At 33.5% G+C, this 27,550-nt stretch overlaps 1 protein-coding gene across 8 annotated transcripts in view; it reads right to left on the bottom strand.

Moving 5' to 3' along the window:
- The window catches only part of LOC145268301 (serine/threonine-protein kinase MRCK alpha-like), a 350,826-nt gene that overhangs the window by 239,597 nt on the left and 83,679 nt on the right, over positions 1-27,550 (bottom strand). For all 8 annotated transcript variants that reach the window (XM_080123725.1, XM_080123727.1, XM_080123729.1 and 5 more), the window contains exons 3-6: positions 20,730-20,813; positions 11,315-11,410; positions 5,827-6,069; positions 3,938-3,994 (exon numbers count right to left, since the gene is read on the bottom strand). In XM_080123725.1, the coding sequence (XP_079979851.1) occupies positions 3,938-3,994; positions 5,827-6,069; positions 11,315-11,410; positions 20,730-20,813 (480 nt within the window). The remainder of the gene's footprint in view (positions 1-3,937; positions 3,995-5,826; positions 6,070-11,314; positions 11,411-20,729; positions 20,814-27,550) is intronic.

Raw genomic sequence — 27,550 nt, 5'->3', positions numbered from 1 at the left:
GAACAGATATCTCACTGCTGAACTTTCAATAGATCCCTATAAGACACAATCCCATAAGTCTAAACTAGCAGATGGATGGGGGGGGGGGGGTTTACCCGGCGTTGCCCAGGTGTTTGGAGGTGTGTGTGCTCGGGCGGGGTGGGGAGTGTTAATCAAAACATAAGAATAAGCGAAGTAAATATTTAAAAAAAAAAAAAAAAAAAACTAACGTAAAGCAAACGAACGATGTTAAATGTAAAAATTGGAAAAAAAAAAAAAAAAGAAAACAGAAAAACGAATGTTAAAACTTCTTTAAAAAATCTGAAAAATAACCCCCCCCCCCCCAAAAAAAAAGACGTGAAAAATGACTTCAGGGGGTACCCGGCGTTGACCGGATGTTTTCAGGTGTGTGTGTGTGGTCGGTATTGGGGGAGGGGGGGTGTTTAATGAAAACCAAGGAATAAGCAAAGTAAAAAAAACAGAAAAACGAACGTTAAAAAGATCTGAAAAAACACGTGAAAAATGGCTTAAATAACCAAGCTTCAATATTAAAATTTTTAAAAAATCGAAAAAAAAAGAAAAGACATCTCACATCACGATTCGAACTCAAAACGTTTAGATAATGAGGCCGCACTCTAAGCAACTGAGCTAAGACGACATCGCCGAAATTGTGTCGCTTTTTAAAATATTTAAAGTAAATCAGGTTACGACGTCGTATGACGCACGCATAGAAGCGAATTCGTCATGAGAGGAGGGTTTTTGTTGACTAAACTAAAACCTAAAGACAGTGAGTCCAGTATGATAACCATTAACACCAACTTGACAATACTTTTAACTAGTGTTTTCAAACAAACTCGTGCTTAACATAAGGAAGCTGTCATTTCATGACCACACATGCGCAGTCATGAAATAGTTGAAAGCAGATAAAAATCCAGTGGCCTCCCACATGCCAATTTATCAATTTTGACCCCTTTTTTCCTGATGAAACAGATTAAAAAGTTTTCCACATATCTGAATACTCTATATACCAAATTTCAGGTCTGTAAGTCAAAAATTTATCAAGTATATAGGTTGAGAAGTGTCCTCACACACACACACATACACACACACACTCACTCACTTTTATAGATATATTATTCTTTATTATTTACCCAAGTAAAATGGTTTACGCAAGTAATGTTACTCAAACATCTTTTGCTATGAACAACTTTTAACCTGTACCTATGTGTAAATAAATGTAAATATATTTGATTGGACATAACACGGCAATATTTCTGTGTATTCATTCCTGGTATGACATGTAACCTTGCGTCCTCTACATACACATATATACATACATACACACACACACACACATACTTTTGGGAAAGTGGAGAATATCATGAGAAACCAAAAAACAAACACGTCAATCAAAGGAAAGATCTTCAACGAATATGTACTACCGGTGATGATCTACGGTAGTGAAAGATGAGCCCTGACAACTCGCCAATGTGAAATCTTGGCAGTAGCACAAAGGAAGATGGGGAGGATAATGTTAGGCATCACTCTACAAGACAGAAAGACAAACATCTGGATCTGCCAACAAACAAGACTTATTGACATTAATACTGCCATCAAAACATTCAAACATAGATGGGCAGGGCACGTAGCCAGACAACAGGACAATAGATGGTCCATCAGGACAACGGAATGGACACCTCGTGGACATAAGAGGCTAAAGGGAAGACTAAGAACACGATGGAGGGATGACCTGATACAACACATGGGTCCCATATAGTTATATAGTTGATAGTTGATGGTTAAAGTCCAAGGATGAGTTCCTCATTGAGTGATAAAACCCTTATTGATTAATTGATTGACTTATTTTTATATAGAAGTTACTGTGTGTATGTGTTTATGTGTGACTTCCTTCCTCATAGGCTCCGAAACGGCTGAGCGCATCTTTTGCAAATTTCACACAAAGCTAATTTACGTTTATGGTAGTGTTCTTAGATATGTTTTTTTGGGTTTGTATTACTGTACACATAGATTCGAAAAAGTTGTCAAAAAACAAATATATAACAAATGTTATCAAAGGCAAGATAAGTTACTTTTCTGCCAAACTGGATATATTTTTTGTGTTTTTATTCAATGTAACATGTTTATTCAGCTCGAAAAACATACAGTGTTTACCGATGTATTGGAAAATTCAAGATGGCGTCTGATTCTCTCTTTAACACGGTAAGTTTGGGAAAAGGTGTAATAAATAATAAACTATACAAAATACTATTAAAAACCCGCCGAATATATGTCAACCTATGTCACGGTAACATATATTAAGCGAGTTTTTAACAGTATTTTATCCGGTTTTTTATTTATAACATTTTTTCCCAAACTTACCATGTTAAAGAGAGAATCAGACGCCATCTTGAATTTTCCAATACATCAGTAAACACTGTATGTTTTTCGAGCTGAATAAACATGTTACATTAAATAAAAACACGAAAAATATATCCAGTTAGGTAGAAAAGTAACTTATCTTGCCTTTGATAACATTTGTTATATATTTGTTTTTTGACAACTTTTTCGAATCTATGTGTACAGTAATACAAACCCGTTTTTTTGACAGAAATTCATCTGATAAGTATCAAAAATCCAATCTTAAAAATAGTCTTTCTTCTCTTATAGATAAAAGGAATTTTTACAGGAGAATATTTTATGTTACACCGGTGTAACTTTGGTTGGTGTAATATAAAATATTCCCCCGTAAAAATTTTTTCTTTTTTTATCTATAAGCGGCGGAGAATTTATTAAGATCGTCAAGCCTAAATATCAGCTGACATGATATTACAGATGGAATTCGATGAACAACATTATCATTATTAAAAAAAAAATTTTTTTACTGAATCAATCAATTTTTTTTGCAAATTAGTCGTCTGGGCAAATTATTCCTCGTAATATATAATAATCAATAGAGGATTGATTCATACCTCTATTGATTAAAAAAAATGTTTTAAACAACGATGATGTCGTTAATCAAATTCTATCTGCATAAATCAAAATATCATTTTAAGCATATTGTACACAACTGAGCAATGCTGGGCATCCAGCTAGTATAAATATATTTAAACAACCACAAGAACCTGCTAAATCAAAACACAACATTCTTTTCTTTGATAAACAGTTACAAGAATTCTCATGAACGATTTCAGAAGTTTTGGCAAGGAATAAAGCAGCCCAAAGATTACCAGTATTTTCAACGTCTTTCATTTTGATTCATTTCGCTACATTTTGTGACTAAGAACGGAGGTTTGCTTTAAATATCAAAATAAAACAAAATTAAAAACACTGTTTTCATGCTTCTTACACCTCCCATTACCTTACCCGGTGTTGCCCAGTCATAAAATATGACTCAATATATCTTAATTTCTTTTCTTATTATTATTATTATAATAGAAACCATTTTCTATTGATCATTATATTGTACCCAATATACAGTAGTTGCTGCCCATAAAATATGCTTAAATATATTTTAATTTATGCAGATTTTGTATTTACCGGCTAAAAACTGAATTAAATTTGTTTTACAGGTCCAATTCTTCTATATATCAAATTTCAAGTCTGTAGACCAGAAATTGACAGTAGTTCAGAAGAAACCATTCCTCACACAGACAGAGAGACAAGATTACACACGTGCGTGCGTGCGTGCGTGCGTGCGTGTGTGTGTAAAAATAAGCAGAGAAGCATAATACATATATAATATTGGCACATATAGATGTTATCAGTCATCCAAAGAATAAAAATAACAGTTCCTAAATAAAATGAATCACAGGACAATAATAATAAAAAAAATTCTTAATCTGATTGATTGTATATACACTGACAAGGAAAATACAAAGCCATCACACAAACCAGGCCAGTCACCCTCATGCATGCACAGATCTTCAGCAGTAGAAAAGAGAGACATATTCATACATACCCGAAGAATTTCAGGAGATATGTAGTCGGGAGTGCCTACTGCTACTGATGATTGAACCTTAAAAAAAAAAAAAAAAAAAAATATAATAATTTTAGAATAATTTATATGCAACTAAATTTCTTACCAATTTTATAAATAAATACAAACTGCATCAAATAAATAAAAACAATAGCAGTAAAAACTTATTTCAAAGACAATAAAAAATACATATATTTACACGCTTTCTAGGCACCTTTAAGGAAGCGATACCTCAAAATATTAGAATTACACTCTTTAAATTGAGGAAGAAATAATAGATCATAAAAGAAAATGATCAAAGTTAAAACACCAAAGTTTACATAGAATCATTTTTTTTGGAGTGACAAAGAGATTCATATTAATCAAACTAATGTTCTCATCTTGAGTTTTATTCACACAATGTTCTGGTACATGTAACTGCAGACATTCTTCAGATGTATCCTGCCAAACTCTGCAATCTTCCTGCCCGCCAAGCTCAGCAATCTTCCTCCCCGCCAAGCTCGGCAATCTTCCTCCCCGCCAAGCTCGGCAATCTTCCCCCCCGCCAAGCTCGGCAATCTTCCTCCCCGCCAAGCTCGGCAATCTTCCCCCCCCCCCGCCAAGCTCGGCAATCTCCCCCCCCCCCCCCCCCCCCGACGCCAAGCTCGGCAATCTTCCCCCCCCCCCCGCCAAGCTCGGCAATCTTCCTCCCTGCCAAGCTCGGCAATCTTCCCCCCCCCCCCGCCAAGCTCGGCAATCTTCCTCCCCGCCAAGCTCGGCAATCTTCCTCCCCGCCAAGCTCGCCAATCTTCATCCCCGCCAAGCTCGCCAATCTTCCTCCCCGCCAAGCTCGCCAATCTTCCTCCCCGCCAAGCTCGCCAATCTTCCTCCCCGCCAAGCTCGCCAATCTTCCTCCCCGCCAAACTCGCCAATCTTCCCCCCCCGCCAAGCTCGGCAATCTTCCCCCCCCCCCCCCCCGCCAAGCTCGGCAATCTTCCTCCCCGCCAAGCTCGGCAATCTTCCCCCCCGCCAAGCTCGGCAATCTTCCCCCCCGCCAAGCTCGGCAATCTTCCCCCCCGCCAAGCTCGGCAATCTTCCTCCCCGCCAAGCTCGGCAATCTTCCCCCCCGCCAAGCTCGGCAATCTTCCTCCCCGCCAAACTCGCCAATCTTCCTCCCTGCCAAGCTCGGCAATCTTTCCCCCCCCCCCCCGCCAAGCTCGGCAATCTTCCTCCCCGCCAAGCTCGGCAATCTTCCTCCCCGCCAAGCTCGCCAATCTTCCTCCCCGCCAAGCTCGCCAATCTTCCTCCCCGCCAAACTCGCCAATCTTCCTCCCCGCCAAACTCGCCAATCTTCCCCCCCGCCAAGCTCGGCAATCTTCCTCCCTGCCAAGCTCGGCAATCTTCCCCCCCCCCCCCGCCAAGCTCGGCAATCTTCCTCCCCGCCAAGCTCGGCAATCTTCCTCCCCGCCAAGCTCGGCAATCTTCCTCCCCGCCAAGCTCGGCAATCTTCCTCCCCGCCAAGCTCGGCAATCTTCCTCCCCGCCAAACTCGCCAATCTTCCTCCCCGCCAAACTCGCCAATCTTCCTCCCCGCCAAACTCGCCAATCTTCCTCCCCGCCAAACTCGCCAATCTTCCTCCCCGCCAAACTCGCCAATCTTCCTCCCCGCCAAACTCGCCAATCTGCACTGAATTTCAAATGGAACCCTCCAGAGATAACATGCTCTTTTTCCATCAGACATGGCCGAGTAGATGACGTAAGTAATTCGCAGTTGTATTTTGAGTGTCCAGACTCGAGATGAGAACAACAGTCCAAATAATCAATCCCCATCTAAAAAAAATCAGAGACAAAAAAAGATGTTTGTTTTTTTAAATACCAAAAAAAAATACTTACTGTGCCATCTGTTAACAATTTCAAGCAAGACCCAAAATCAGCCAGAACAATGTGTCCATTTTTGTCGAGCAATACATTATCGGGTTTAATGTCCCGGTGAACGTATCTAAGCATATGTAAGGAGTGGATAGCCAAGACCATTTCTGCAATATAAAATTTTGCCATGTCCTCTGGAAGGCGTTCTTCGAATTTACTAAGTAATGTCAATAAGTCGCCACCACAATAGTAGTCCATGACAAGGTACTGGAAAAATAAATAATTTTTACATTTTATACAGGTGAATGCAACATTTCAAAATCACAGGGCAAAATTTACAATAAGATTTCTAAATAGTAGAATTTTTATCTCTTTCTTAATATTCAACATCTTAGCCTAAAACAAGCCACGTGTACGTGATCCCCCTCTGGTGCTGCAGGTTAGATGACACCACAAAAAAATAGTGAAGAAATGATGAACGTGAGAAGTGTGAAAGGTCAACGTTACCTTCACATTTTCGCCAAGTTTCAGAAAAATCTAATGAATGGGGCAAAAGTTATGGGGTAAAGAGTGTCATTTTTGCAATTTTGGAGCATTTGTGACCACTTTTGAGCTTCTGAAAACACCTAATCCCAGTGAAAATGGACAAATAATGCAGTTTCACGCCTTAAGACATGTATATTTGAATTCAGCAACATGAAAAACTACTATATAGACATACATATCAAGTTCTTGAGTAATATGAAAAAAGAGCTCCAAAAAAGGTTTATTTTTTAGTCCTAAAAGTCCCAGAGGGATGCAAACCAGAATTTTGCCAGGGTCACCTACATTGAATTTATATTAAGAATAATGGCCTCCACATTTAGGCCAAGTTTCAGGAAAATCTAATGGATGGATCAAATGCTATGATGGAAAAAGTGTCATTTTTGGCCATTTTGGGTCATTTTTTATCTTTTTTGAGCTCCTGGGGACGCAAAGGAATTTTCACAAAAAAAAAAAGAAATTTTTTACTGTGCATATCTATTTAATGAAATACAATCTGTGGCAAAATTTGAGGAAAAACTAATGGACAGTTATCTGGCAATCATCCAGACTAACGGACGCACGGACAAACGCACAACGTTAAATATATTTTAATTTATGGGGATTTTGTGTATATATTATACTAGAGTCAATTTAAACAAAAAAAAAAAAAAATGGAACTTGGTCGCCATCTTATTAAATTATTTATCCAAAAACGGGTCTTTCTAACGATATCGAGTTGGTACCTATACAATGCGTATGAAAAAAGTTTTTAGCAGACATGCAAACAACTTAAATTTATTATACAAAGATCTATCTTATCTGAATATTCTCACAGTAAGTGTGCAGATGCAGTCATTCCAGCACTACAAATTTATGGATTTTACCAATTTCAAACCATTGGATGGAGACTGCATCTTCATTCATATTTTTGTAATTGTTACAGGGAGGTGTTGATATCCTCCTACATACAGCACCTGGTATTCCTAAATGTTCACCCATCTGGTAATGACCAGGTTCAATGCTACTTAACTTTGATGATCTAATAAGAATCGGTGTCAATATAATTATGCCGTATTGATGATGTATAAAAATTAAAACCAGCTAGTGACAGTAATGTATGTAATGACAGAGAATCCAAATAAAAAAAAAAAAATTGAACAAATTTAAATTTGTCTTGTCTCTTCTTATTTGTATTATATAAAAGGGGGGGGGGGTTGTCCTATAATTTCCAAATGCTGGTTTCAAAACTACATGACAAAAAGTCTATTGAAAAGAACACAATTTATAAGTAGGCATGTTTTTGCCCAGTTCGCCACTATGCCAATAATGTTGTCTACTTTGATGCCATCAGATGGATAAAACTCTTTCCATTCTGGAATCATGTTTAACACACATTCACAGACACTAGAGCACAGTCTACATACAGCAATACAAATAATTATTTCATTATTCCATGGAGTTTTAAAAATTTGGCTTTTTTTTTTCTTTTTTTTTTTATTCTGAGGAAAAAAATTTTTTTTCACAGACTTGCTATAACATTGCTAGTTAATGGGGAAAAAAAATTGAAAACTAATGTTCAACAGAGAGTAATGCTAACAAAGTGTATAAAAAAAAAAGAAGATATTTAAAGTGATGTGTCCATGATTAAAGATGCAGTTTCCATCCAATGGTTGAAAATTTGTAAAATCCATAAATGTGTCATGCTGGAATGAACATATCCGCACTAAGTGTGAGAATAAGATAGATCTATAATTCTGGGATGTTTATGTTAACGCTTTGAGGAATTATAGCTTGGAATATTTTGACACCATGCCTATATACGCTAAGCTGTGAAAGCCACAAGTCGGAAGCTTCACACGTGATTTGCACTCCTGTGAATTCATCAAAGTTCGAAACCAGTTACTTACATGTGAGGAGAATAATCGTATCATCTCACCCATCATGTCACACACGAGAAAATCTATTAACACAGATCATCCAAATTATGGTGAATAACCTACTGTTGAATGTACAGTGACATTAAGAGCAGAATGACAAAAAAAAAAAAAAAAAAAAATCTGTATAGGTATTAGAAAATGGTTTTACTTATCTATTAATAATTGAGGAATCATTTTGAGTTAAAATCCATTTAGTATTATGAATGTAAAGTAGAGAAAATATACTGGAAATGTCTTAAAATTGTTTTTTTCTTTCTTTTCTTTCCTTTTATTAAGCGATCACCGGTACATTTTGGAGCAAACGTACTGGATGTATGTACTCCTCTAGTGATATAATCATTCCAACAACAAAAAAGTAGACGGTTATCTCACAAGTAGGTTTGATGCTCATTAAGCCAAGAGAACATAGAAACCAAATTAAACCTTAAATTATTTGGTTCTTGTCCAGCAAGAATTCACCCTACAATAAAAAAAATAAAAAAGAAAGAATAATCTGTAAGATGCGTGTACCTGCAACAAAAACAAAAATATCAGATTCCAAAAATTACGTAAGTTGAAAGTTTTATTTTTATAAAGACAATCATTTTTAAGTGATCAAAGGGAATTCATAGGCATTGCAACATAAATCTCACAACTTTGAATTATTGAGCTATTTTCCTTTGTTTCTCTAGTTTGGTTTTGAAAATAGCAGGCAAGACAGTCTCTCCTCGGTTACTCATAAAATTTGAACTTCTTTATAACAATAAAACTACTTGATGAGTTTAGGTTATTTTTGGAATATGATATTTTTATTTCATTGTGGATACATATCATACAGATTCTTTTTTTTTTTTTTTTTTTTTTTTTTAAATATAGGAATGAATTCTGAACAAGAACCAATTATTTATAGGTTGAATTCTTTAATAGAGTAAAGAATAGTTCCCACCTAGTATAAAACAATCTTTTGTAAAAAAAAAAGCAAAAAAAAAAAAAAATTTCTTTCAGTTACTAGTAGTATTATACAAATAAAATATACTAAACTTCATGTTCCCATTAAAAACGGGCAAAAGTTATAGACTATTGACTTAGAACGAGTTCCGTATGCAAATTGATGGTTGAATAAGATTAAATATGTGCCCATTTTTAAAAAATTTTTTTTTTTACATGGGGTTCACCACTTATCAAGACCCAATGGCCACTCAGGGATAAGGGTTATTGTGTGTACAATAATCAAATGTAGCAATAGTATTGGAGAATTGGTAAGGTGTCATTACTTGGGGGGGGGGGTCATCAGGAATTTGCATTAAATACTAATCCCTGGTCATCTCTAAACATATATGGAACAAATACCATAGTACTTAGTTCATTGTATCTTATAATAAAGATCCATACAAAATTTCAATTTGATCAACCCAGTAGTTTCCGAGAAAACTTCTAGAGTAAATATGGCCTTGAACAGATACGATAATACGTAGTTTGCTACATCTTATAACAAAGGTCCATACAAAATTTCAGTTAGATCAACCAGTAGTTTTCAAGAAAACTTCTAGAATAAATATGTCCTTGAACAGATACAATAATACAGAGTTTGCTGCATCTTATCATAAAAGTCCATACAAAATTTCTGCTAGATCAGTCCAATAGTTTTTTGAGAAAAGGTGAAATGGACAAACAGACTGACTAAGAGAAATATAATATAGATAAGCAAAAAAAAAAAAAAATCGTTATCTGTCTTCTCCATATGAAAACAGAGATGCCTAACAAACCGAAATTACAAAGATTAAATTTGGTGAAACAGGCGCATTAAGGTGAACAGTTTTCACACTGTGAAAGATGTTAATTTAAATCTCGTGATACCAGAATTCATGGCTAACTTTTGAAAAAAAAATTTTCTCCAGCTTTTTCATTCATTTCCTTTTTCACCTGATTATGATGATTCCACAAAGAATCGAAAATGTTTGTGATACATATGGAATTTAAATTATTTTTTATTTTTATTTTAGCACAAAAATAAAAATGGTATAATTAAGCAGATGCTTCCTGTTATTGCTAACAATGTTTACTTAAAGCAGGTTGCTTAACATTGGCCATTTATTTTATGCAGATTTCATATTTATAATTACATAGTTAATACTCTATTAATGGATCCATTTATCTAGCGTTTCCTTTTCAGATTAAATATGTTTTTAACTCATTTCAAAGTGTTTTTTAACATATTTCATTAACTGTTTGCTCATATTATAAGCTCTATTTCCTATTTGGTATTATCGAGCTTTTATATCTGGCTGAGATAATTTTATAAATATTAATTCTTTAATATTTATAATTTACTTTAATTTTACAATCTTGGATCATTTTGGTAAATTCAATTGTAATTTTCGTTTTATATATATATATATATATATATATATATATATATATATATATATATATATACTAGCAGGGAAATACAATGTTGCCCAGGAATGAATGAGGATCAACGAATGTTTAACCCTCCCATATTTTATTGTCATCGAAATTGGTAAAAATCGGCCATTTTTCAATCCTCCCCGCAGTAACTTAGTCCACAATACATTGTAGTCTACATTGAACTGTAGAGAAGCTACTGTTAATTTTATAAAATCATTTTTATATAACGGCTTGAATTAAAAGTTTAAAATGCAACTATCAAGTATCATGGTTCAATTGTGCTCTAAACAGAAACACTCATTCCGAAGTCGTCTTTGTCATATCAGAGAGCTTATTGTTGATTTTATATGTCGGGCCTTTCTGCTTGTGAGATAATAAAATTTCTCAAAAGCATTTGTAATGTTAGGCTGTATAAGGCGTTAACTTTTGTCAAAATCACCTGTTCCTTCTTTCATTGGATTATTTTGATTTTAAATACTTATTAAAGACATTCCGATACAAAACCTATCTGAAAACACTGCCAGGCACATCAAGTGCGTTTGTGTGGAATTTAAAAATAATCAGCCCAGCTGTTTACGTGTCCATAGGGAATGAACCAAACACACAAAGTTCTTTTTATATAATAGTAGACAGGTATAGATAGATAACAAGTGTATACTTACCAGGTAATTATCATCCTGAAATGCATAATGTAGGTTAGTTATCCACCGCCTGTCACCATATACCAGCACATCTCGTTCTTCTTTGAAACATGCAGTCTGAAAAATAAATTTAAAACTTTAAACTTAATACAAATTGCAAAATATAATAGTTCTCAATAAAGAGATATGATTATAGGCAAAATTTACTCTCCTTTTCCTATCCTCTTCAGACTTTCCTCTCTCTTAGAATAAGCATTTTAGTATTATCGTTGATCACGTACTTCCCCTCCTCACCCAAGGAAAAGATAATGATTTGAAATTAGTTTGAACCATAGCACTGCATAAGGTACATTCTCCAAGACTCTCAGAAGAAGAAAAAAAAAATCTTTCTTTTTCCATAAAACTTACTGATGTGATAATCACCTTTACCATGTCCATAATAATATAAATTGTATCGGAAGCACGAATTTAGAACAGAATCAGTGATTGCATCGGAATTGGGGAAAGGTGTTAACAATTTAATTCCCATGATACCAGAATTCACGGCTAACTTTTAAAATTCTTTTTCTTTTCTCCAGCTTTTTCATTCATTTCCTTTTTTACCTGATTATGATGACTCCACAAAGAATCGAAAATGTTTGTGATACACATGGAATTTAAATTAGGTTATCCCTGCTATACAAATAATGAAATGCTCTGCTATGTTTTCTCAGAGTTTTATAATAAATGCCCTACAAAGTCCTGTTTCTCTGCCAGCTGGCAAAGTGCCTTTGTGGTACCAATAATCAAGAATTCTAGTGAAAGACCTGACCTGCTTAATCATCACCCTAATAGTCTCCTTTTTCTCTCTCTTCGATAAAACTTTTGAGTCATTAATCAACGAAAACTCAGTATACCACCTCATAAATGCTAAAATTCTTTCTGGCTGACAGCATGGATTCAGGTACTCCCATTTTAGTCCAGATATCCTAAGGATCATCTCTGAATATATATATATATATATATATATATATATATATATATATATATATATAATGCACAGCCAAAAATTTTGAAGTCCTTTTAAATGCCAATATCTTTTGGAAACTATTCAGTTCATTAATGTTCAATATGAGCGCCGTCTGTGACTCTGCACACATCAACAATGTAATCAAACTCATGCCAAACACGCTGCAGCATGTCTTTGGTAACATACTCCAGTGTGGCAGTGATTCTCTGCTTGAGTTCTTCAACGTTAGTAGGAAGAGGGTGGACATAGTCGAGTCCGTTCACATATCCTGCGAAATGCCGTCAAATTCTTTGGAACACCCTATATATATATATATATATATATATATATATACGCATACACAAAAACAAAAAACATTCACCAATAACATCCAGTGTGGACATACATCTGATTAAGGGTCGAAGGTTACATCAGCCTAAACATTGTAAAAATAACAACCAAGATGAGAGAAGCAGGCCAAACAAAACAAAAAAAAATCTGGTTAACTTTAGAAAAATAATTGACAAATAAAGTAGATACGAAATATGTTTAAATGAAGAAATGCTGTGTAACGCCGCAAAATACACACATGAACAACTATGATGTTCGATTATGGCAACAAAAGGCATAACTGCAAGAATGAACCGAGCATGAGTAAAAAAATTTTAAGTTGCTGCCTCTGATAACCTCACAAACTGTTCCTTTCTTTATCTGGACCAAGTTGTACAGCAGCTTGTATTAAGAGCATTAGCTTATATGGTAGCGAATCCTGGCCGCTCAGCCATTCCCTTCTCGATTAATTACAACACAATAATGAAACGGATATTCATATTATTTGGATTCATCGGACTACTATTCTCATCTTGAGTTTGATTTTCACAGAGTAGTCCGATGAATCCAAATAATACGAATAACCAATCCTCATCTCAAAAATTCTGAAACATACATTAAACAGCTGTTTCCAAACTTATTACATTAGATCAGAAGAACTGCTGAAAGAACAACATTTGCCTATGTACATAGAGGTTCTTCTAACTAGGTCAAAAAGAACTTTTTTTTTATTGTTTAGGATTTTAGATTCAAAGCCATATCAATCATATGAATCCAGGTATGTACATTTCTTAGGTATAACAATCTGAAAAGAAATAATTATTTTTAAATTATCAGATACTTCAATTATTTACTCTTGCCCCCCCCGCCCCCCCCCCCTTTTTTTTTTTTTTTACACTAGGGGTAAATTTACCTTTGGTTGAGAACCTCTGCTCTAAATTTATACATGCAAAGTTCAATTGTCTTTGGCGTTGTCAGCAATAAAGGCGACATGTCATACCACTTCTACAGACTCCAGGCTGAACACTAAAAGATACATTTGGACCTTGAGGTAGATAACAAAATACTGGTGCGAATATCTGCTGTGATGCTGTGCGTGTAGTAAAAAGACTCAGTACAGTGTTATACTGGATGGAAGATTCAGTCTTGGTTGCAGAAAAAAAATTATTTTATAAAACATTTGGCCTTCCAATTTAAGAGTCGCCGGCGCTTCTACAGAATTGGGATGAGATTTTGTAGTTGATAAATGGAGTTTTCAGATAAAAACAATAGTTTCAACTGATTTTTTTGTCAATTCTAATTACAATGGTAGTTTCCAAATTATGCAGTCGAAATTATCTGAATATTACTGAATTATTAAGCAAAACAACTTTAATTGTGTTAGCAAGTAAAAAAATTCCACCATCTTATTTAAATCAAAAGAGAAAATTACCCCCCCCCCATGAACTCTCCTGTGTTTTACAATTGTTTTCATCAAATTCTATTTTTTTTATTTTCTTGATAATAAATAATTTTTTACCTTATCGATTTTCGTAATTTTTGGATATAATCATCTTAAAAATACAAGGAATACGTAGATGCCATTGTTTTCATGTGAAATTCAGTTTTATGATTTCTCAAATTTGGGCCCAATAGTGTAGAAGCGCCGAGTCACCAAAAATACATTAAGATTTTCATTGCTAAAAACTAAAGGGCCAACAAACAGCATGCCAAGTATTTTCTGGCTGAATTCATGCAGAAATATATAGATAAGGAAAGCTCTATAGACTGGCTAAAACAAGGATCACTTGTGATCAGGAAAGGATTATAATGGCGGCCCAAGATTAAGACTTGATGACAAATGCTTTTAAGATGAGTGGTCTCCGCAATGACAAAAAAGTGCAGGTTCTGCCACACAGAAATAGTTTGACATACGGTTGTAAGTTTCTGCTAGGGGATGGTTATCATACAAAGCGGTATAACGGAGTGTGTAAATATCACCACTGGACCATCTGTATGCTGGATATCAAATGTAGCAGCAAGTACTGGGAACATATACCAGAAAGAACAGTTGGAAATAAGTCATTCACCATCCACTATGACTAGGTGATTCCTACAGCTACATACCTTGAAAATGGAGATGTTAACCCTGATATAGTGATATATACAGTGACATATAACAAGAAAGAAGCAACCCTAGTAGAAGTTAGTGTTCCTAATGATGCCGGATTAAACAGAGCTGAGAGGAAAAAGATATCGAAATATCAAGGTTTTATGCATGACATAAAAAAAAAAATGGAATCTTAGGAGGACCTCTCTTGTTCCAGTAATTAAAAGAGTAACTGAACTTGCAAAAAAGAATTTTTAAATCTACCTGGCAAATATACTCGGTGAACCAAGTGCAAGAGACATACAAACAACTACACTTAAAGGGACGATTAGAATCTTAAAAATATTTCTTGGTTGGAAATAGAGGATAAATGCCTGGCATCTGATTGGATGCCCCATCCCCAGCTAAAACATTAAGAAAAAAAAAATGTAACCCTCTCTAGTGTATAGAGCATAGTAGAATAAGAAACTAACACATCTATTTGTAAGAGGAAAGATGAACTGAAAGTCAAAGATGTGTTAATAGAGTTCCAAGCTGATCAATGACAGGTTCATCAAATAAGATCAATGTAACATCACTTTAGAAGAAAACTAGCCTGGGTGTCCAGCGTTGCCTGGGGGTTTCAAGTTGTGTGTTGAGAAAAAAAAAAAAAAAAAAAAATATGGTAGTAGGCAGGCGGGCTTGAACCTGTATTGTGAAGGAGGAAAAGAATGTGAAAAAAAAAGTGATGTCTTTGCCATTGCGTCCATCGCCAAAGCGGAAATGGCAAAGGTTTAAATTAAGGTTAGTCAATCAAAAGAGGTGTGATTTTCAAAAACGGTGAAAAAGAGACCACTCCTTGTAGAAAAGTGTCCAAGGTGAAGGAATTAATGTTTTTAGCCAATTTTTCGATATTTGTTGTCCGAAGGGGCGAGCTTCAAAACGATACTGATCTCATGAAATTCCGTCGCCTCTGTCAAAAGTTTTAGGCGGCAGACATACAAACATACATACATACATACATTTAAACAGACAGGTGAGATTTATATTATAGATGGTCCATTTGGGGGAAAAAAAACTGATTTACACCTCCACGAACTTCTATCTACGCAGGATTTTATATGTACAACAGAAAAAATTATTTACAAAAAAAAAAGTGCCAAATCTTTTTTTAAATTGAAACTTGTTTATTCTTTAATTTATTTTGGAGAAAAACACAAGCATCATTATTTTTTTTTTTTTTCTCTAATATAATTCATTCTTTTTACATCAAAATTGCACTACATTTTATTAGTCATGTATGATTTGAAGGGAAAAAAAACATTACTCATTCCATATCATAAACGCACTACATGTTTTGAATTCTGATGGCTATGTTTAAAAAGAAAATCCTTTTTACATTAGAAGTGAACTAAATATTTTCAAATATTGTACTTGTATTTTGCTTCTTAAAATCAAAAATCTTAAAAAGTCTTAAAATAAAGATAAGTTGATGAACATATAAATGATTGTTTTTTCTTCCTTTTTTTTTCCATGTCTGCATACACATACACACTTAGTGTGGCAACTACAGTGACATACAAATTATGATTTGATTGCTTCCTCAGGATACTCTGCTTCTTAATTTGTAGCATAAAACTGCCAGACTGCAAACTCAAAGAGTCATTTTAGTCGTCTTATCTATCTTCTAAAAGCGAAAATGTGTGTTAGTGTGTGTGTGCACTTTTTCTGTATGTCCGCAAAAGGCTTTTTTTGTCAGGCTTCTCAGGCGGCTCACTCCTTAAAACTTTTTATATGCTGCCTAAATTATATCTATGACTTAAGAATGGGGGTCATGTCTATCTTTAATTTGCCAGACTTTTATGTACTATTTTCGAGATATTTTTTTATCACCGTGTGTTGATTCGGCTTTTTAGTATGAAAGCAAAACTAATTCGAAGCTGGCATTGTTCCCAGCGATGTCCAGAAAGCAATCAGCTTTAATCAATGTAGAGTTTCTCCTTATATCAGACAATTGCCATTCAATTTGGACAATCCTCTTTTTACGGGGAGCTGCCCCCCCCCCCAAAAAAACAAAACCAGCCAAAGTTGGATAAACAAACCCCAAAAAACTTCCCCACAGTAAAAGTTAACTCCGCTACTTCTATTTGACCTCATTAAGTCCTTAAGTGCAAGCACCTGTCAATTCTGTTTCTACTTACATAAATTCAAACGTGTTTCAGTTACTCTTTCTTGCTGGCTGAGCGGTTAACGTGTCACATTTTTTCACACTTTATTTTCCAACTTCGCCTCAAGGCTTCGGGTTCGATCCCACCTACCTACCAAAACTTAAAAACTTCCTACCCTCACCCCCACCACAAACACCCGGGCAACGATTTTTTTTTTAAGAAGTTTTAACATTGTTTCTTTTTAAATAATATTTAAACTGGGTTATTACTTCGCTTATTCTTTTGTTTTGATTTATCCCTCCCTCTCCATCCGAGCACACACACCTCTAAACACCCGGGCAACGCCGGGTACACTCACTAGTATATATATATATAAAAGGCAAAATGTGTGCGCACATTTTATGTATGTCCACCAAAGGCTTTTTTCACCAGAATTCTTTTTTACTATGTCTTACAACTGTTTATATACCTCCTAGATCGTAATATGTACAATTTGCAAACACGCGTCACGTCTAGATTTATTTTGATCGACTTTTATAAAAAAGTCACGCTATTTCGCCGTGTCGCCTGTTTGTCTGACTTTTTAGTATAAAGTGAAACTAATTTGAAACGGCAGTGGTTCCTGGCTTTCATCTCGGGAACATCCAGAAAGCAATGAGCTTTTGATCAATGTGGGGGGAAAACCCTTTATATCAGACAATTGCTATTCAATTGGACACTGCCCATTTTATAGGGAGCTGGTTTTCCCACACAACATGTTGGGGAAACAAACAGCCAAAGTTTGGGAAAGAAAACAAAAAAAAAAAAAAAAACTGCTCCACAGCCAAAGTTAACTACGTGATTTCATTCACTCTATGGCGTAATATTTGAGCTCGCACCTGTCAAGTTTTTAATCGTTAAATTAAACCGCTTTTCTGTTACTCTGCGGTCCTGACCGAGCTGGTAAACACGCAAGGATTTTTCTTTTCTACCTTCGTCTCAAGGTTCCAGGTTCGATCCTGCCTATCTACCTACCAAACCTTTTTTCTTCTTTTACCACACGGGCAACACCTGGCACCCCCACGTTGTTCTTGTTTTTTTTTTTTTTGTTTTTTTTATAATATTTAAACAGGGTTATTACTTTGCCCATTTTGTTTTGATCTACCCCCCAACACAGAAACCTCCAAACACCCGTGCAACCCCACGGTACCCACATTAGTCTATAATATAAATCTCACTTGTCTGTTTAAATGTATGTACGAATGTATGTATGTATGTATATATGTATGTCTGCCTAAAACTTTTGACAGACGCGTTGGAATGTGATGAAACTGGTATCATTTTAAACCTCAAACTTTCGGACGACAAATATCAAAAAATTGGCCAAAAACATTAATTCCTTCATCCTCAACAAGTCAGTTTTCTTTTTTTTTTTTTGCAGATATTTTCAGAAGTCAACCATTTCTTTTTATGATTGACGAGCCCTAATTTTGACGTTTGTCACTTCCGGTTTGGCAATAGGCGCAACAGCAAAGACGTCACATTTTTTTCTTTTTTTTTTTTCACATTCTTTTCCTTCTTCGCGGTACAGGTTCGAGCCTGCCTGCCTACTACGATTCTTTTTTTGTTTTTTCTCAACACACAAACACCTCCAAACACCACCTGGGCAACGCCAGGCACCCAGGCTAGTATTACTTAAAGTCTCACTTTTTTTTTTAGGGGGGGGGGCAGTGTACAGGAACAAAGCAATGTTTATAACAGTCAAATTTTAAAAATAAACAAGACATTCATATTATTTGCACTATTGTTTTCATCTTGAGTGTTATTTTTATTTTTACAACATTTCAGCTGATGTAACCTCTGACCTTTTTCAGGTGTATCTTATTAAACTGTTATCTTTCTGTTAAATTTGGGAATCTGCACTGAATTTCAAACGAAACCCCTTATTTAATGCATGGGAGTAGTATGTTCTTGTTCTATCTGTCATAACTGAACAGAAGTACTAAGTAATTCGCAGTTGCATTTTAAATGTCGCCCATACAACCCACAGAAGAACGCAACTTGCAACTGAATATACCAGGTACTATCCACTATGTCACAGGCAACACTCAATACAATCGAGAATTGTTTAGGACTTCTACATAGTCATGAATGACTAAACATGGGCATGCTACTCCTGTGAATTAAATAAAGGGATCCGTTAAAAATTCCTCGCAGATTCCCCGAGTTCAACAGAAACATTCAGGAACTCGGCTGAAACATTCCCAAGATAAGCAGAATCGGTCTAGAATTAAACAAGCTGCGCATGTGTCGTTCCTCTCTTGTGTTGCATGTGAGATGACACCACAAAAAAATAGTGAAGAAATGATGAATGTGAGAAGTGTAAAGGGCCGACGTTACCTTCACATTTTCGCCAAGTTTCAGAAAAATCTAATGCATGGGGCTAAAGTTATGGGGTAAAAAGTGTCATTTTTTTGCAATTTTGGGGCATTTGTGACCCTTTTTGAGCTCCTGGAATGCTGAATCCCAATGAAAATAGACAAACGATGCAGTTTCACACCTTAGGACATGTATATTTGAATTCAGCACCATGGAAAACTACTATATAGATATACAGATCAAGTTCTTGAGTAATATGGAAAAAAGAGCTCCAAAAAGGCATGTTTTTTTTAGCCCTAAAAGTCCAAGAGGAATGAGAACCAGAATTTTGCCAGAGTCATCCATATTGAATTTATATTAAGAACAATGGCCTCCACATTTTGACCAACTTTCAGGAAAATCTAATGGATGGATCAAGTGCTATGGGGGCAAAAAGTGTCAATTTTGGGTTATTTTTGACCTCTTTTGAGCCCCTAGAGACATCGAATTACAGTTTAAATGGATAACGGTGCAGTTTCAGGCTTTATCACATGTATATTTGAGTTGACTACCATGAAAACCCACTACATAGTCAGACATCTCAAGTTTTTGTTGAGAAATATGAAACAAAAGCCACAAAAAAGGCGTTTCTAGCACTGAACGTCCCCGAGAACACGAACCAGAATTTTGCAAGGGTCACCCATACTGGATTTATATTAACAATGGGATCCACGTTTTGGCGAAGTTTAAAACAAAAATCTAATGGATGGATCAAAAGTTATGAGGCAAAATTTTTAGCCATTTTGGGGCATTTTTGACTTCTTTTGAAACCCTGGGGATGCAACGGGAATTTTTGCAAAAAAAAATTTTTTTTTTTTGCTGTGCACATCTATTTAATGAAATACAATTTATGACAAAATTTCAGGAAAAACTAATGGACAGTTATCTGGTAATAGTCCGGAATAACAGACGCACGGACACCACTTAAAACACAGGTCCCTCTCCAATAAATTGGGGGACTAACAAATACACTTGAAGGTTAGAGGTTACATCAACCAATCAACAAAACGTGAAAATAATACTAAAGAGGAGTCGTCCAAATAATACAAATTATCAATCCTCATTTCAAAAATTCAGAAACAGAAGAAAAAAAAAATTTCTTTAAATAATATTTGTAAACATAAAATATTAGATAAGGATTGAAATCCAAATCATTTAAGAATTAAAATCTTTAATAATAAAAAAAAAAATTTCTTTAAATAATATTTGTAAACATAAAATATTAGATAAGGATTGAAATCGAAATCATATAAGAATTAAAATCTTTAATATAAAAAAAAAATTTCTTTAAATAATATTTGTAAACATAAAATATTAGATAAGGATTGAAATCCAAATCATTTAAGAATTAAAATTTTTAATAAAAAAAAAAAAAATCTCTTTAAATAATATTTGTAAACATAAAATATTAGATAAGGATTGAAATCCAAATCATTTAATTAAAATCTTTAATAAAAAAATTTTTTTTTAAATTTGCATATTTACCTCAGCTCTTTTCAACATTTCCCATTTGTTTAATATTTTCATGGCATAAACTTGTTCTGTACCTTTCAACTTGACAACAGCAACCTAAATAAGAAATAAAAACAAGAGATTCCGTTTTAAAACATTCTTTTAAATAAAACCAACATTTTTCATATAAACGCACATTTTAAGAATAAACATAAGACTTACTTTTGTGTAGCGATCTATGTATAGACATATATACTATACAAATAACATAATAGCTGTTTTAACAACGTCATCAAATAACTAAGCAAGTGCATGTTTATATTGTTACACGGTCGGTATCGTTCTAGTGCGAGTATATTGTTTCAAACATTTATTTTCTGCTTATGAAAATATTTGCTATTGCAATAACATTGTACATTAGTTTGATTGTCCATCAATACCTCCAGTTTCATGAAAACACTGAAAATCCAGCACGCACGGCTCTAATACACATTACCAATTGCTGCAAAGCTAGGCAGAAGTAGTGGCATGCAGAGGTCTGGTAATGGCCAGGGTTTACTCCTCACGTATAAGCCCTATTACTTAGCAATATTATGAGAAAGGGAGATAATTTGAACATAATTGGATATACTCCCTGCCCAATTTGGATGCCTGGGGTCACTTCCTGACACTCACAATTCCTGCACACCCCTGGATGGGAGTGTTGTTTATAAAGAATAGTCTTTAAGAATTGGCTATGATATTAATTTACAGTAGAACCCCTGGGATATAGTATTAATCCGCTCCAATGTTGGGATTATAAGATGAAATTGCCATATGGCAGGCCTAAGCAAAATTTCATGCAGTACATATTAAAAATTAGTAACAAAATACAGTACAGTATATAATACACATGTATATAATCAAATAACATTATAAATAACACTGTAAGGCAGAGCAAATACAGTAAGCAGGGACCGGAAAACATTGTATTCCACATCGTAACATGAAAAAAAAAAAAAAAAAACGTATCCTAGGGCCACCATATCCCAGGGTTCTACTGTAGTTTGTATTTTTTGGATTACTGCTTTCATCTTGAGTATTACTCGCATAGCATTTCAGTCAATGTTAGCTCCGCCTTTCTTCAGTTGTATATTGCTAAACTCTGGAATCTGAAGAGAATTTCAAACAAAGGCGGCTACATCAACCAAAACACCTGAAAGGGAGAACAGTAGTCCAAATAATACAAATTAATTATCCTCATCTCAAAAATTCAGAAACATAGATATTAATTTAGTGTTTGTTACCAAGATCAGGTTAATAGGATTCATTCGTCTCATGGCAAGGGTAGGTGTGACAGAAATTAAATTTCTTTTAAGTCTTTTTTAAGTCTTTTTTTAAGCCTGACACCACGTAAATGTACAAAACTAATTACTATATAAATATTTTTTAACTGATTTTTTTTTTTTTTTTTTTTTTTTTACTTAACTTTAAATATCAATTGTAGTGTTTATTTATAACTAACATTCGAATGTATTATTTCTTAGCTACAAAAGAGCACTATTGCATCCATCTACTTACATAAAAACAAAGTATTTTTCTGTGGAGGAAGAATAAGTAATTGTGTCTATAGACAAACATTGGAAGGAAGGTAATGTTTGATATGAAAAAACAAAAGAAACATAATGCAATACATAATCCAGGAGGAAATAATTTCTAATTTAATTTTTTATTATTATTATAATAATAATAATAATAATAATAATAATAATAATAATAATAATTGAAACAGTGCAATCAACCTTATGGAAGCATTAAACATTATTAAAACAAAAAAAAAAAAAAAAAAAACAAAGAAAAGAAATGCAAAAATATCTTTGTCAATCATGATAACACTCCCCTTAAATAGTAATTCCTTGGAGGATGGTTTCTTCTTGTAGTAATACACACAGACAGTAAAAGGCTTTGAATAATCAGATTTCAAAGGGGTTCTGTTTAAAATAGTCATATTTTAAAAACCAAAGCTCTTAAAGTCCTTAAAATACCACGGTTTTGTTCAGAACTGAATAGACTCTCAAATGAATTAATAAAGAATAATGTAGATTTTATATTTTAAGAGTGTTAAGCAAATAGATTGGTAAAAATGTGAATAAGGTTTTGTAAAAGCCCCCCCCCCCCGATTAGTACATGCTCATTACTGTATTTGTATTAAGAATTTTGTCAAAAATTTAGAAACTAATCCGAAGAGATGTCACTTAATGGTTTGGGGTATCTGAAGTACTTTTGACCACTCTTTTTTTTTTTTTTTTTTTTTAATACAAAAAAAAAATACTTCAACGATGGACGAGTATGGAAAATTTTGAAAAAAAAATTTCTTTGGACACTCACTATTAAGTAAATCAATAATTTTACTGTTTTCATCCATTAAAAATATAATTGTATGTTGTTTTCTCTTGTGGTAGGTAGCAATTTAAAAAGACGATACCCGGTAAAAATCGTTTCTGTTTTGACTTCCGATGGCATGCTGTTTTGTAGTATTAGTAGTAGCAGCAGCGATAGCACAGCTGTAAACAACAGACAAGTTTTTTTTTTTTGTTGTTGACTTTGGATGGAAAATTATCTGTAGTAGTAGCAGCAGCAGTGATATCACAGCTATAAACAGTCGTTTTTTGTTCACTTTTATTCCAGAATTTTTTTTTTTTTTTTTTTTTAAATGAAAAAATGAATATAAAAAAATGTTCCCAGATGTTTAGTTATAACTATTTAGCTATCAGAATATAATTAGCTTAATTAGAGCTATTCGGTTATCAAAATATATAATTAAAGCAATCCCAACCAGTATGATGTTATGAACTTTGTTCAACTTGCAATTTCTCACATATTTCTAGTCACTTTTAAAAATATTTATATGGTTGAAAAGACAAGAAAATAAGTTTTCTAAATGTATACCTTGTATGCACTTTTATCCATTCTATTAGTTTTTAGCAGTGAATTAAAAAGTGTTTTACTTTAAACAAGCAAAAATGTGAAATGTTTTTTTGGTTCACATGTGCCAGTGGTACCCTCTCTCTCTATATATTTTCATCTTTTTTTTACAATTTTTTCAGTGGATTATTATCAAATGGACAATAATCTACCAGATCATAAAAAATGCAAAAATCAATATTTAAATACTTGTAGAGGGTACTCAGTTTCTAGTGAAGTTAAGAAATAAAAAATGTTTTAAACCGGAAAGTTGAAAAACAAAATCTGTCAGTCGGTGGAAAAAGGACAAGAAATGTAATCTTATACCATTAATAAAATTCTAAATGTTTATTTATTTATTTATTTATGTGTGTATATGTATATATATATCAATAAAACTTTCAAAAAGATGCACTGAATTGAAAAATTTTTCATTTTCCCTGAAAGGTGTGAGTCTCTACATTGTCCTTATCTATATATGGTTCGTAACAAACAACGCCGAGTCACACAAAAAGCCAGAAAAAAGGCTTTTTGGACCGTTTCGTGCAATTGTCAAAAAAGTTACCTGCCCATGTCAATGGAATTTGTCACTGTCTGTATACAGCCGTGGTAACATCTTTCGGCATACGGACATGACTTGTGGCACAATGGATAACACGTCTGACTACAGATCAGAAGATTCCAGGTTCGAATCCTGGCAAGTTCGTAATAATTTTAACCATCATTTTATCCAACATTTACCTATTATCCTTACCCTTAGTTGAGTATTTTTGTTTTTTCAGTGATTTCGTTTTGTGCATATGGGAATTTCCCATACTCCAAGTTCACAAGGTAAGCGTTGATGGTAAGACAATGTTGAGTGTACTTGACGTTGAGTGTATTCGATTTTGTGTTTGAGTCGGCGTTGTGTGTGCCGACGCGGCGCACCTACTAGTTGAAAATAAAAATCAAATTCATCCAAAATTTGTCAGCTTTAAACAAAAGTTTTTTGATATTTAAATAGGTGGCCAAAAAATACTTGATACTTTTTCAAATGTCATGTTTTTTTAAAATAAAATGTATTTTTGTCTGTCTTCATTCTTGTAAAGTTTCACACCCTCGTGCATGCAAGTTTACACATTTAAAAGTAATTTGATGTTCAAAATCTAGTGCATAACATTTTCAAAAGCCAATAATTATGAACCACTTACCATAAATATGAGTCACACACCCTTTAAAAAAAAAAACTGCCTTAATCCTACTTCTAACCCTATGTACGAGTGGCAAACCTCCTCCTAAAACCTTCTTTAATCCTAACAATAACACTAAGTCCAACATACCCACTAAACAATTCCTTTGTAAGTTACATATAAGCATCTAAAAAAAATTTTTTTTTTAAAACAGATCCTTCCTTAAAGAAAAATGGACAAAATTTATCTCCCATAAAAAATTGGTTAACTGTCCTAAAACGCTAGAATAGTCTCGAAATTAATTATTTTACATTAAATTTATGTGAAACCAACCCCCACTCTAAATTCTAAATCTGTCTTGTTTCTGTCAAGCCTTCAGCCTCACACATAATTCCCCTTAGCCCAAACATTAAAGTCAGAGTGGCAAGCCTCCCCATCCTTCTATAATCACACAAAGACCCTCTTAAAACCACATATAATCATCTTAAAAAGAAAACACACACAGAGAGGATTTATTGCCTACAGAAAAAAAATGCTTAACTGCCTTGAAATGCTAGAATGGCTTAAAATGAGGAATCATTTTACATTAAATTCTGAAATAATTTTTTGTTTTATCTTTCATTAAAGTTTTTCCGGGTGATTACACATAATTGCCTAAAAAAGTAGAATCATATTTTGGAGAGGTGGTCAGATGGAGGGGGATGAAAAGTGTTAATCTACAATAATACCAAAGAAATATTGCAATATATTCATTTTTAAACATTCCTAGATTTAAATATCAGTTTCTTGTACATAAAATGTATTACAATTCAACTTTGAGTTCTCAAACTTCTTTTTCTTTTAATGGATAAATGGCATTTTTAAGGAATTGCAACATATTTATGTGCAACTGCAGATTATATGAAAAACCATTAATTTCTGGAAATTTTTAGTAGTATATTCTGATTCCTTGTACAAAAATACACTCATTTGGCAAATTTCATTGCTTAATTTTGTGTTTTAACAAAGATGTACCATTTTAACTGAAAAAATAGTGTAAAAAATGTGACAAAATGGTCTAAAAGAGGGAAAATATCCAAATGTATGAGGCACAAAAATAGTCATAACTTCCTTAAGTTTAATCAGATTTCAAAAATTTAAAAAAGATTCTTTCTTAGCTCATCAAGCTCTTTCTATTTATGCCATTATTAAAATATTTTAAGTAATTTCAATTTAAAATTACTTATTTTAAAATATTTTAAGCAATTTCAATTAAAAAATATTTTAAGCAATTTCAATTAAAAAATATTTTAAGCAATTTCAATTAAAAAATATTTTAAGCAATTTCAATTAAAAAATATTTTAAGCAATTTCAATTAAAAAATATTTTAAGCAATTTCAATTAAAAATATTTTAAGCAATTTCAATCTAAAAATATTTTAAGCAATTTCAATTTAAAAATATTTTAAGCAATTTCAATTTAAAAATATTTTAAGCAATTTCAATTTAAAAATATTTTAAGCAATTTCAATTTTAAAATATTTTAAGCAATTTCAATTTTAAAATATTTTAAGCAATTTCAATTTTAAAATATTTTAAGCAATTTCAATTTTAAAATATTTTAAGCAATTTCAATTTTAAAATTGTTTAAGCAATTTCAATTTTTTCATGTGTACTGCTACTAGTTGCCTTTGAAAGTTGCGGTAAATTGAATTCTTGTGCAGTTAACTATAAATTTGGTTGACAATATAAGAATAAAATAAAAGGAAAGAAAAACAGAAACAGTACTTAAGTGCAGTAGTCATATTGGAACCATGCAAAGTAAGTATATAGTTCAACGAACCGATACAGATCAATTTTGCTTTAAAAAAAAAAAAAAATGAACGTCTGGGACCAATTAGTAATCTCTCACAGATTAGAATGACTAAGACAATAGGTAATAAACCCACTCAACCCCATCCAAAAGGAGGTAATAATGCCTAGAAGGAGCGCTGCTTGTAACTAATACAGGTATTTTCAAGTACAATATTTATGCTCAATAGTTTTTCATTATGTATGAATTGTTATGAGAGTGAATAAAAAAAAAATGAAAATCGCAATACAAGCAATAAACTACTGCTATGCGTCACAAGCGACATAAAATGGGTAAAAGATTACAGTTGAATGAAAACTCACATAACATTATGTTTTTAACCTATTTAAGAATCGGCTCTAAAGTTTGTTATAAAATTTATAATATTTTTTTTTTTTGTTTTTTTTTGGAAAATTAGTTATCAAAATGTGAAAAAAAAAAAAAAAATTAAATAAAAAGAGACTACATATTTTTATGTTTATAAAACACTAGTGAACACTGGGTGGGCAGCTGTGTTATTGGCTGCAATTTTGGGTTAGCATTCGAAAATCAAACATCAACAGCAAATTATTTGCAAGCCTCCGAAATTTGTTTTTTTATACATTGGATTATTTTTTATTTTATCTTTTTTTTTTTCAAGAACGAGAGCAAGCTACTCCCATCGATTAAATAAAGGGTTTCATTCAAAAATTCTGTCTAGCATTCAACAACAAAAATAAGATATTAAGGCTATTTCCAACGCACACAAGACCATGTCCAGCATTGCTTGGGAAATTAATTCCCATAAATAAATTAGTTAGAATGGACTTCTCTATGAAATGAGTAATAGTAGAATGTGGGGTTTATAGTCACTGACTTGGCAGTTTGCCCACAGGGTATGTATGTATGTGTTTGGAGTAGAGGCCTCAATT

The sequence above is a fragment of the Euprymna scolopes genome, chromosome 43 (genome assembly GCF_053919585.1).
Source record: "Euprymna scolopes isolate OS-2025 chromosome 43, ASM5391958v1, whole genome shotgun sequence".
NCBI classification, from domain to species: Eukaryota; Metazoa; Mollusca; class Cephalopoda; order Sepiida; family Sepiolidae; genus Euprymna; species Euprymna scolopes.
Note: the sequence above shows the minus strand (reverse complement) of the source record. Positions and strands in the feature narration are given on the sequence as shown.